The 11,128-nt window shown below is 46.4% G+C and overlaps 1 protein-coding gene across 2 annotated transcripts; it reads left to right on the top strand.

The window, feature by feature from the left end:
- Positions 1 to 469: 469 nt before the first annotated feature.
- Positions 470 to 10,834, top strand: LOC144098674 (uncharacterized). Of its 2 annotated transcripts, none has more exons than XM_077631483.1 (3): positions 470 to 579; positions 6,037 to 6,143; positions 7,260 to 10,834. In XM_077631483.1, exons 2-3 carry the CDS (start codon positions 6,077 to 6,079, stop codon positions 7,643 to 7,645), a joined length of 453 nt encoding a protein of 150 aa, XP_077487609.1. In that variant the 5' UTR covers positions 470 to 579; positions 6,037 to 6,076; the 3' UTR covers positions 7,646 to 10,834. The 2 variants fall into 2 exon arrangements, with proteins under 2 accessions (XP_077487609.1, XP_077487610.1); XM_077631484.1 differs by lacking the exon at positions 470 to 579 and adding an exon at positions 5,914 to 5,954.
- The last annotated feature ends 294 nt before the right edge of the window (positions 10,835 to 11,128 follow it).

Here is an 11,128-nt window from a genome sequence, read left to right as displayed (position 1 = left end):
GAGGGGGATCCTGTTATCATAAATGCATTTCTGGAACTTTCTCCTTTTAGAAACAAAAAAAAAATGCCTGCCCTGCCTCCAATGAGGCTTCCCCGTAAAAAATGTCGTATCTCACCCCTTGTCAACCCGTAAACGCGTTAAGAGGTCTGCCTCGTCGGCCTTGTGTTATCCACCGTCTTATCTCCGAACAGCGCGGCAAAAGGCGCGAGGATTGTTCGGTCGCTTGCAAGCGACATACGGACAATACGGACAGTAGAGCGTATCGACAGCGTAGGCGTGTGTAAACATGAACTAATGCGAGTATCTTAAAGGGGTCTGCAGATATCACAGCCTTTGTCCAGGTATTGCACAAGCTTTTGCTTGCTGGCTGGCTTGCTTGCTTTCTTCCTTGACACAAGCCGTAGGCGCCTGCTCACGATAAAGCAGGAAATTCCGCATGTGAAATATCTGCTGTCGATGACGGTGGTCACATTGCAAAGCTTTCACTCTAAATGCGATTTATCTTGAGTGTCACAAAAGCCAGTCACGCAATTACAGAAAAGGAGTTTCTAAGTGCTTGGGCGGAAATCGAGTTGCTCGGTGAGTATATATACTGCGCGCGCACCACCGCACTCTCCACCTCTATACAGCCGCCTCACTACGCGACCTTTAGTATTTTGCCCACGAATTAAGGTACTTTAATATATTATGCCGTATCACTTTCCATCAATCCTGCAGCTTTTGTAGCATACATTCTTATCAACTTTCCTTTTAGTTCTGGTCATTATCAATGGTTCGCGCGCTGAAGTCCGACATACATGTGGTCCGTTATCCATGACCGTCTCCATAAGTTATGCCTTCACCGTTTCGTCCTGTCTAGCAAAAAACGTCATTGTCACAGTCGCTCAGTGGAGACTGTAATTACAAAAAAAAATCAATGCTGTAATGGCGGCTAGTTGGTTTGTCATCTTGAGGTTGGCGCGCTATGCTTTGACACAAGGGCTAGTTGCAAAAAACAGGACAAGACAGATGCGCGCACACGCGAACTTTCAACTGTTTATTAAATGTACTGATCTCCTTGTGTACTCACATAGAAAGAACGAGTGTACAAAAACGTATGAGATACAAGATAAGTGCTATTCATGAAACCGCAACCCGTGTATCACCGCTTTCCATTGCGCTGCTTGTTAGCAATTGAATCTCGCTTTGCTTGAGCACTATCGACTGATGATCGCGTACGCATTTCGTGGCACCGGCCCGTGCCATTTCGTACGCTTCAAAGATTACTCTTTCATTCCGGTCTGAGCAATTCCCGATTATAGTGGTTTCCTTGAATCCTGGGATGCATTCTTTGTAGCGAGCTACATGCTTGCCGAGATTGCTTGGATTGTTAATTTTGCCGCAGTTTCTTCGATGCTCAACCCAGTTTGATGTTTATGCATCTTTCGGTCTGGCCCACGTATCTCTTGCCGCAAGACAAAGGGATGTTGTACACAACACATTTATCACAATTCATGATCTTCCTTTGATGGTCGATTCCGCATGTCGTGCTGACTCTCCTTTTCCTAACCAGGAAGTTAACTTTTCTACACATTGAGATTAGTTTTGGGGGGCGGGGGCTGAAAAAACAGCGCGGGTTTCATGCTTTGCTGCAAGCCGGTGCGATACTTTGTGTATCTATGGTACAACAACAGGCCTCGCCCTTTCTTTTTCCTTCGTCGTTCCATTTTCTGGCCTGGTTACCTCCCTGATCATCTTCTCTGCAATTGAGTCAATCAGATGTTTAGGAAATCCGCTTGCGACCAGCCTGTCAACTTGCAGTTGTAAACTTTTCCATTTCGTGACCACACCATTTCTTAACACACTGTCGGAGGGACGAGTACTTTACACTTCTTTTTACAAGCTTTGATTGGCATGTCTCACCTTTTTCACCTTTGGTTCTGTACATCCAGCACGTATGGTCAGGGTACATGTGTATTTCGATGTCAAGGATCTGATATTGGAGTTTTCCGGTATTTCATGCGTAAAGTCAAGCCCTGTGAACACCGTTCTAAGATGCTATGCCGCAAGTTCAGTGTCATTCGACCTGGTCTTACGGTAGGGGGAACAAAGTAGAAAGTCGTCAACATGTGGGAAACACTCTGAAAACCCAAGGGCCTCCAGCTCGTTTCTCACCGAGCGGCCACCTTTTGCCACGTACAGGTTGGAAATCAAAGGCGCAACGCATGGGCCTTGCAAATCCCGTCGCGTTGTGTGTGCACGATGCCATCATGCTGGACAAACAAAGAAGCCATGTACAAACGCAGTAATTCCAGAAAACCCCGTGCACTTGTTCCACACCGTTTCTCGATTTTTTTAAGCCCCAAATTCGCCAATTCTCTCCTCCCCATGTGGCTTTCTGTGGAATGTTATAAAAGATGTCTTTAACATCCACGGATAGGCATTGAACAGGTTCATTTTGCTTGAAAAAGGCAATAATTTCCTCCGATCCTGGCGCCATGAAGCGGTCATTGATAGGGATAACAGATAGATGTGCCTGAAGATAACTGCCTATCTGTCTTTGCCATGTGTCCCGGTTCTCGACGATCATTCTGAATGGCAACCCTTCCTTGTGGCTCCTCACGGCAAAAAATGGTCTCAGAGAAAGCTCACTACTTCCTTTCACTTCAGTCCTCAGCTTGTCTAGACCATGCGTCCACAACTCTTCGCTATACCCTAAGCGTACCTGGTGAAGGTGCTGCTCACAGAAGTCCGTCGCCTCAAAGTTCTTGTTGATGGCTTCCAGTGCTTTCCGGTCGTAGTCGTCCTTATTCATGACAACGAATCTTGCCGTCTTGTCTGAGAGCAACAAGCTAAGGCTCATCTGCTTCAAGAATGACACTGTTTTTTTCTCAGCGCACCCTCTATGCTTTGGTCTTGAGTATTTCAAGATGCACTGCAGTCCTTCTCACACACGAGATTCCTTCTGGTTAGCGAGAGCGCGGTTCACAACTGCATGCACCATGCTGACCAGCTGCAGAGGCTTCATGTGCGGCTGCGGTGCGAACTTGGGGCCGTTATCCAGAGTCGAGGTCACTTTTACTGGTAGCTGGCAGTCTGAGAGGTTGATGTGTCCAAACGCATCATTGCCGTTCCCTTTTATTTTGCGTAGTAGCTTTCTGAGGGCTTTATTCCATCGTTTCTCTCCGAGTTGCTTAGCCAAGTTCAGGAAGTGCCTTGCCATGAGGTGCGCCGCATTCCGTTCCAACGTTAACGCGCAGATAACCCATGGATGTGTTCCCGGTAAAACCGCACTTGTCTCCAACTCTCTGCACGAAGTATCTTGTAGAGACGCCTTGCGGTTTTCTCGGTCGGTGCCATCCTGCCCAGCATGGTCGTCAGCTCCGGCGTAGAAAGTCCTTGTGACAGGGCGTAGGTCAGTTCGGGTTCGTGTTCTTTCTTTTTTTTGTAACTAGTTCTTGTGCCAAAGTATAGCGCGTCAACCTGAAGTTACAAAAAAATCTTTTCTCACTTGCCCATAAGTATATTTGCAGTATATTGCGTACCCGCCGCGGTGGCTAAGTGGTTAGCGTGCCCGGCTACTGAAAATTGGTTTTTGGGGAGAGGAAATGGCGCAGTATATATTTGTCTCACATACCGGCGGACACCTGAACCGCGCCGTAAGGGAGGGATAAAGGAGGGACCGAGAGAAGAAATGAAGAAAGAGGTGCCGTAGTGGAGGGCTCCGGAATAATTTAGACCACCTGGGGATCTTTAACGTGCACCGACATCGCACAGCACACGGGCGCCTTAGCGTTTTTCCTCCATAAAAACACAGCCGCCGCGGTAAAGAGCAATCTGGGCAAAATGTTCTCCACACACAACGTCATCATGCATTCGATAAACCTAACCACGTTATTTCACGAGCACACGAAGAATTCGACCACCGCAAAAACAAACGAGAGCCAGTGATCAGATGATAACAAGTACGTAAAGAATGAGCAGCCCATTTCTCTCTCTGCTGCTTTTGTGTTGCTCATTCTTCACTGTTTTCTTGTTATTCTTGTTATCATCTGGTTATTGGCTCTCGTTTATTTTGGTGACGCTATGCTTCGAATTGGTGTACTCGTGGAACCACATGGTTTAGGATTATGGAAGGATGACGTTTTGTATGGAGAATATTTTGCCTCGATTGCTCTTTACATTTATTCTTGTTTCCTTGTTATTACGTGGGTCACGGCCGGCACATAAATGCCGCTTTTTGCTCTCTGTTTTCAGCGCCTGTCCTAGCTGTCTGCCTTTTGTTTGCGGCCTCTTCTTTTCCCGCCACCTCCTCTCGTTATGCAAACGGAGAATTGAAAGTACTGAAGGACTCTATTACGACCAGAAGATAAAAAAAATAGACGCCTGCCGCGGCCATCTGAGCCGAAGCGACAACAATGGCTGCAGCAAAAAGCGATACCCCGGGAAAGGTGGTCGAAATCTGGAGCCCTCAACTACGGCTCTTCTTTCTCTCTCTACCTTCTCCATCCCTTTTCTCGCGGAGCGGTTGAGGTGTGCACCGAGAAGTGAGACAGATCTCGAGCGTCTTTCCTCGGAACGAATTTCCATTTTTTTCATTCCCAAGTCCGGTGTCCCCGCGTTTCTGGGACCATAACGCACTGTATGTAACCCTCGTATAATCGTTATGTTTGTCGAAATATCACTGCGTTAATCATTTCGAGAGCCAGCTAGCGCGCTGATTACTTGATATACCCTTGGGTCAATGTTTGCCGCGGCAACTTAGTGGCCGTGCAGAGCGTTCAGTTGGGCGAGTTGGTATATATGCATCTTTTGTAAAACAGCACTAACAACGTCGGACAAGAACAAGAAGGACACGGGACGAGCGCCTTACCGTTCGGCTGCTGAGCCCAAGGTCGCGGTATCGAATGCCAGGCGCGACGGCCGCATTCCGATTATTAAGATTCGAAAACGCCCAAGTGCTGTGCGATGTACGTCAGCGCATATGTCAAGAACCCTGGGCGGACGAAATTAAACCGGTACCCTCCACTACAATGTTCACCAGAGCGCTTTGGAGGAACCGGGACGACATTCTTGTCGACAATTTTGACGTTCGTACTACAGTGCATGCTTCCTTCTGCTACTTCTCTGATACCCCGTGCTTAGTGGTTTTATGGTGCTCAGCTGCTGACCCGAAAGATTCGGGTTCGATTCTGGCCGCGGCGGTCGCATTTCGATGGAGGCAAAATGTAGGTCCGCATACTGTGCAATGTCAGTGCACGATAAAGAACCCCAGCTGATCGAAATTATCCGGTGCCGTCAACTATACGGCATCCCTATAACCTCAGTCGATTTGGGACGTTAAGCCCCCTGAAAACAAAATCAAAACCATGCTCTTTGGTCCACGACTGTACTTGGTTGGTTCTCAGCTGCTAGCACTGAGAACAGGTTCATAAATTACACCATATCCTACCAGCTCATTTCTCTCAGTTCACACCCTAAATACATCTAGATATCTGGCTCAGCACACCACGCACCTTTCAGCTCACCCAACAAAATGTCAAAAAAGTTTTTGTCATCCGCGTCGGTCCTTCAAACCTCATCAACCACCAACCACAGTGTACCACAGCACCACAGTGCCACAGCAACCAAAGTGTAAGGATAGAGGGCTTTACCAATCTACCGAATCTACCTTGGCCACGACCTTGGCTTTACAATTCCTCTCTGGCTTTACCACAGTCAGCGCCTCCTCTGCGCGGCCACCATAGATGGAAGAAAGGAGCTTTCGTCACTTTCGTTCCTCCATGATGGCTGCCACAGTGTACCACAGTGCCGCTTGCAGCGCCGCTGGCCACCCTAGCGCCGCCACTGCTACCGCGCTACTGTCGCTAGTGTAATGCAGCGCCAGCAGCGTCAACTGTATGCAGCTCGCACCGTGTTCCCGTGTTCCGTTCCGTACGCGTCTCTCCGCTTCCCGCACGTCAACACGTATCGTGGTGTGTGATATCCGCGAGACGTCTGCTTTACGTCTCGTCCTGTCGAGTTTTGCGCCTACAAAGTTTATTTTGATTTCCGCAGCATCCAGGACTTCATTCGTATACCTCAAGTACCGCAAACAATGAAGCTGCTAGCTGCCGGTGTGCTGCTTTACGGGCTATGGGCTGTAGCACGTTGCAGCGATCCCGGTGAGTACGTCGTAGCAGGCGTTTTGTTGTTATCTTTTCTCTTCAAACCCGCTCCTTTTGTGTAGCAGTTCTACCAGGGCTTGCTATTTGTTCAAGTCAGCCAAATAGCGCCTTTGACATATGCAGTGGTTGCGACTTGCGTGTGGTTGAATGACCGCCCGGGCGAGTAGCCAGACGCCTCGTTACGGATCGTAGTGCAACGCGTTTCATCTGCGGAAGCGCTGGTCGCCGGTCTTGTGAGACAAGACGCCCCCTTCACGCGATCAGGTGTTAGAACTGCCAACTGCATGCGCCACACTTGATTGTCGGGGCTACGTGACTTCTGTCGCCCAGTCAGTCCAGCGGTCATACGACCACACAACGTTTTAGCTGCCTGTACAACCAGCAGTTTGTTGTGTCATCGAAACAGGCTTCTAACCCGCCGACGATAAGGTTGCGATCTGGATCGTGTTCAAGTATATGTGCATTTTCAGCAAAATACACAAAACTGCTAGTGAGGAAAATGTGCCGTGCTAGGCGCGCATTCATTCCGTTATCTGAAGTTGCAAACATGCTGTTGATGTAATCCGCAGATCATGCAGACATATAACGGTACCCTCCCTGTGCAAAACTTTCGAACTTGCTTTACGCCACGCCTGCTCAGCTCATCCACGAGTTTCGCGTTATATGTTATATTATTTTTGGTGAATTAAAAAGTAATCTTATCAAGGCCGTAAATAGGCGGTGCGGTGGTAATTAACAGAAAGTGTTTAAAGTTGCGTCAGTGTTGTCAGAGTACAGTGTGTGCTTGCATTCTTGGTAGTAGCAGTCACTTGTGCGTAAGTAAAAAAAAAAAAGTGTGCTTTTTGCATGACTATGAATGGCAGCATGTTACCACGCAAAGTACTTGGCTGCTCCTCTGCAGTAGTGATCGCAAGTGTCAAATCTATGCTGTAAGTGTATTATGAAAAGGTTCCTAATCTATAATATTAATTTGGTTAGTCATTACTACTTTATTGCCTTTCTCACTCATGCCACTGTGCTTTGTTCTTCTTGCCTCGCAACACAACTGCTGCTCTTCTTATTGCTGTGCATGTCAATCTTGTGAGAGATCTAAAGCAACATAATATTTTCCAGGAACACCAGCCTCTGAGCTCGTGACTTTTTCAAATGAAACAAACACCACTGTATCACCACCAGTCACTATAACAACACCACCAGCACCACCGCAGCCGACGCCAGCTAACATGACAACTGCTACTACGAATGCAACAACACCGCAGCCGACACCAGCTAACATGACAACTGTTACAACACCATTGCCCACTGTGCCAGTCACAAATGCCACCACGGTGACACCTAGCACGGCTGTGCCACCGACTGCTGTGCCTCCTCCTGAGCGACACTTTGACACGCTGAGTTTCCTGGGAGGTATCATCCTGACCTTGGGATGCCTGGCCATCTGCTACGTGGGATTCAAGTTCTACAAGGCTCGCACAGAGCGCAATTACCACACACTCTAGAGAGGGATTCATTCAATGCCCCAGTTGCAGGTGTCTCCAGTACAGTCTAGTGCAAGGCAGTGCGATTTAGCCGCATTTGGTTAACTGAAAAGCTCCAGCTGCTGGTGATGTCGAGCTTGGCAGCCAGTCTGCTGAACCATCTGTCTAGCACTGCAAATGTTGGATTTCTTTTTTTTTTTTCCTCCATCGTCTTTCTTTTTCCTTCCATTGTGTAAATGTGTTGTGGTCGCATGCTATTTGCTGCAACAGTGGAAAGCAGTTCCCCACTAGACCACAGCCCTAGTTGCCTCACCGGATTGTATTTTAGACAACTGTATAAGGGGCCTGTTATTTCTGTGATGTGTTGTATACTTGAGTTGGCCAGCAACAGTGCCTGTTAACCAACCCTTTGTCATCTTTTTTTTTTGTTTCCCAGACAAGAAAGGGAAGTTGCGTAGTGTGTAAACCAGGCCATAGTCTAGATGACTTCGACAGCACACTAAAATAAACACTCAATGGCTCAGGCACGTGCACCATTGTTTACTGCTATTGTTAAGACTGTGCATTGGTTTTGTCAAAGTTTTTGGAGATGGTTTGGGTCAAGCATTGTATTTGTTTGTTAGGAAAGAGATGCTGCTAGCAGTGGTTATGGCTTTTGGGTCCTGGCAATGCTCTTGTTTACCAGGGTAGTCTTAAAAATAGCTTCCAGTATTCTTTTCTTATTCAGTGTGTGAACAAAAAGGTATTCAAAAACAGCATGGAGTGCACTTGGGGCATGTGCCTTCCCCTTGTTTATCTTATCAGAGGGAAGAGATAGAATGGTTTTGATTATTCCTGCAGCCTTTGACCTGTGAAGTTGCTCTTTAGTGGACAGCTTGGGATACAGTTAAGTTGTTGCTTCTGGTTATTGCTTGGAGGCGCTTTGCCATGCGTTCATAAAAATTAATGGCAACGCATTAGTCCTTAGTTGCTGTAATGTTGTCTGGTAAAAAAAAAAAACAAGTTTAACCAGATAAGCTAACAGTTCTATCAACTTATTTGCACATGTGGACCACAGGGAATTTTGATTACTGGTGGACATTAAAAACACTACTTGCAGTGTTTTCAGTGGCACATAATGTGTAATTGTAACCTTGAGTACAAGGCACTAACTTTGATAATGTTTTTATTTTATGGTAATGTAACATCAGCATCAGAAGCCTTTTGATGGGTTAGCCAATGCTGCATGTACCGCATACCATCCTGGCTTCATGATGTTTGTTTCAGAGCTGGTGACGTCGTACGTGGAGGTGAAAAAATGCCTAGAGACAATAAATTGAATGCAGTTGTGTATTATAAAGAAAGAAAGGTCAGCAATAGAGCTTGAACAGAAGGCTTGCATGAATAATTTACTCTTTTCCACGCCTGAAGTATTTTGTCTTTGACAGAGTGGTCGCCACAGTTTCTTCCGAAGCCAGCACTCGTACTGTGGATTGTTAGTATCATAAGCTAGGGGTATTGTTCTGCAAGGGGAGTCACTAAAGTGGAGTGCTATGGGTCTAGTTACTGAGAGCTGTGCAGTGGAAAATTGCATTGCTAGCCTCCTGGCATGACTTGTTTTAATCTTTTGCTGAACGGTAGTGAACAGGCTTTTTCTGGGCTGCCATGTTCTGTGCCCCTCTCTTTGTGGCATAGTTCGTGGAGGTGTGTGCTTGAATTTGACTAAATGTCCATGCGTGCATGTGCCGCATTGCATCCATCCTGCAGAGCACTGCTTGCAGTTGTGGGTTTGAAGTAGTATGAGTGGCACATTACACTCTTGTTCTTGCAAACTTCAGTGTTCTCTTGGTGAAGCATATCAGCTTGACAAATGGATGTGTGATGACTTCTCAAGGCGCTTAGAAGGAAGTGCTTTGTGGGGGCTGTCCTCAGGTCACAAGTGGTTGGCATCAGGATCAAAATGATGTGTGGCTTTTATATCTTGTCATGTATCCACTGTGTCAGTGTATTTTCTTTATAGTTCATGGCATATTGTGCCATTTGACTGTGGTGTTACGTTTCTTGAGCATAAAGTGCCGCTGTAATCCTTAGGAAAAGTGTGGGAAGCTCTGGGCTGCTGTCAGCAGCTATGTCTTGCAGGTGTGAATGGGGCTGCCTTGCCCAACATGTCAATGCCGTCCATTTGGCACCACATGGGACAGGGTGTGTTGTGATGCGACGTGCTCGGAGGCGAGGACATTTGCCCACCATAGATTACCTGTCTGGGACACCATCACGTCAAGCCTGTGCCTCATTTCTGTGAATTGTTTTGGGAAGAAGCTAACCATAGTCCTCAACCTGTTCTGGCAGAAATTTAATTAAATTATTTTTCTTCCGAGTCAAGCTATGCCCAGTGTATAGTGGTGTGGACGGCTCAGTTTTGTAAAGCGTCAGTTTTCATGTAGTGCTTAGTTTTGCGGTTGGCATTGTCCTTAAAGTGTACTCTATTTTGGTGAACCTAGCATTTCTTCAGTACTTAACATGCGGTCTCCAGTTTTAGTCCAAGCATAATTTATGGAATGATGCATACTTTTGTATTGCACTTCATGTTCTTGTGGTGAACCCTAAAGCGCTTGCATGTTTGACTTAACCCACTATTGTAAATAGGTGTACAGATTCCTCCACAGCATACAGTTTACAAAGCTGTACATTGCCTGTGTGTTATAGACAGCAGAAATAGAAAAGGGAAATGAAGCTTCCCTACTTCAGATTACATGGCCACCTGTATGAAAAGCCTTGTTAGTAACTCTGAGCTAATTTTCTTGCTGCGCATGTTGACTGCTAGGTGTGCTGTGGGGCTGACTTTCTTTGTGGTGCAAAGCACATGCCTCTGTTTTTTGTTTCCACTGCAGGGTCTGAGCTTTAGCCTTATTTTATTGAGTGCATTGTTTTTATTTCTCAAGGTGCAGAGAGGTGATGAGTTTAACTGCACAATGGTGGTTGGGTTGTTTTAGTCGAGGTATGAACACCTGTCCTCTTTTATGTGGCTGTTGCAGCGTAGCACTTCAGTGGCTTACTTGTCAGATGTGTTCAGTTGACGCAATGTTATATGTAGTGCTCCGTTTCTTCTTTATGCTGTGATGTTTATTTACGGTTTCAACTTGAGCATTGTTTGCATCTACCCATTTTGATGTAAATAAACTTAAGTACAGTTTATTTTGAAAGCAAAAATAAAGTCACTCCTTTCTTACAGTGTGATGTCCTGGCACACTAACTTTTTTCACAGACGGAAGCTAGCTTGCCAACAACCTGTTTCTGAGTTGGAATGATTACAGACCAGTTCTGCTTTTCTAAAGTGGAATGAAATAGGTGAGGGGGGGGGGGGGGGGGGTGCCAGTTGCTTTCAGACTAAAGTTCATCCAAATCCATAATGGAATGGATGTAAATTGACCCTATCTCGGTTTCTGGGGATGGCGTTGCGCAAATGACAAGACGTACAGAGGAAAAGTAGAAGACAGATAGAGCGCAAACTATCAACTAGATTTA

This window comes from Amblyomma americanum, chromosome 7, assembly GCF_052857255.1.
Source record: "Amblyomma americanum isolate KBUSLIRL-KWMA chromosome 7, ASM5285725v1, whole genome shotgun sequence".
Lineage (NCBI taxonomy): Eukaryota > Metazoa > Arthropoda > Arachnida > Ixodida > Ixodidae > Amblyomma > Amblyomma americanum.
Note: the sequence above shows the minus strand (reverse complement) of the source record. Positions and strands in the feature narration are given on the sequence as shown.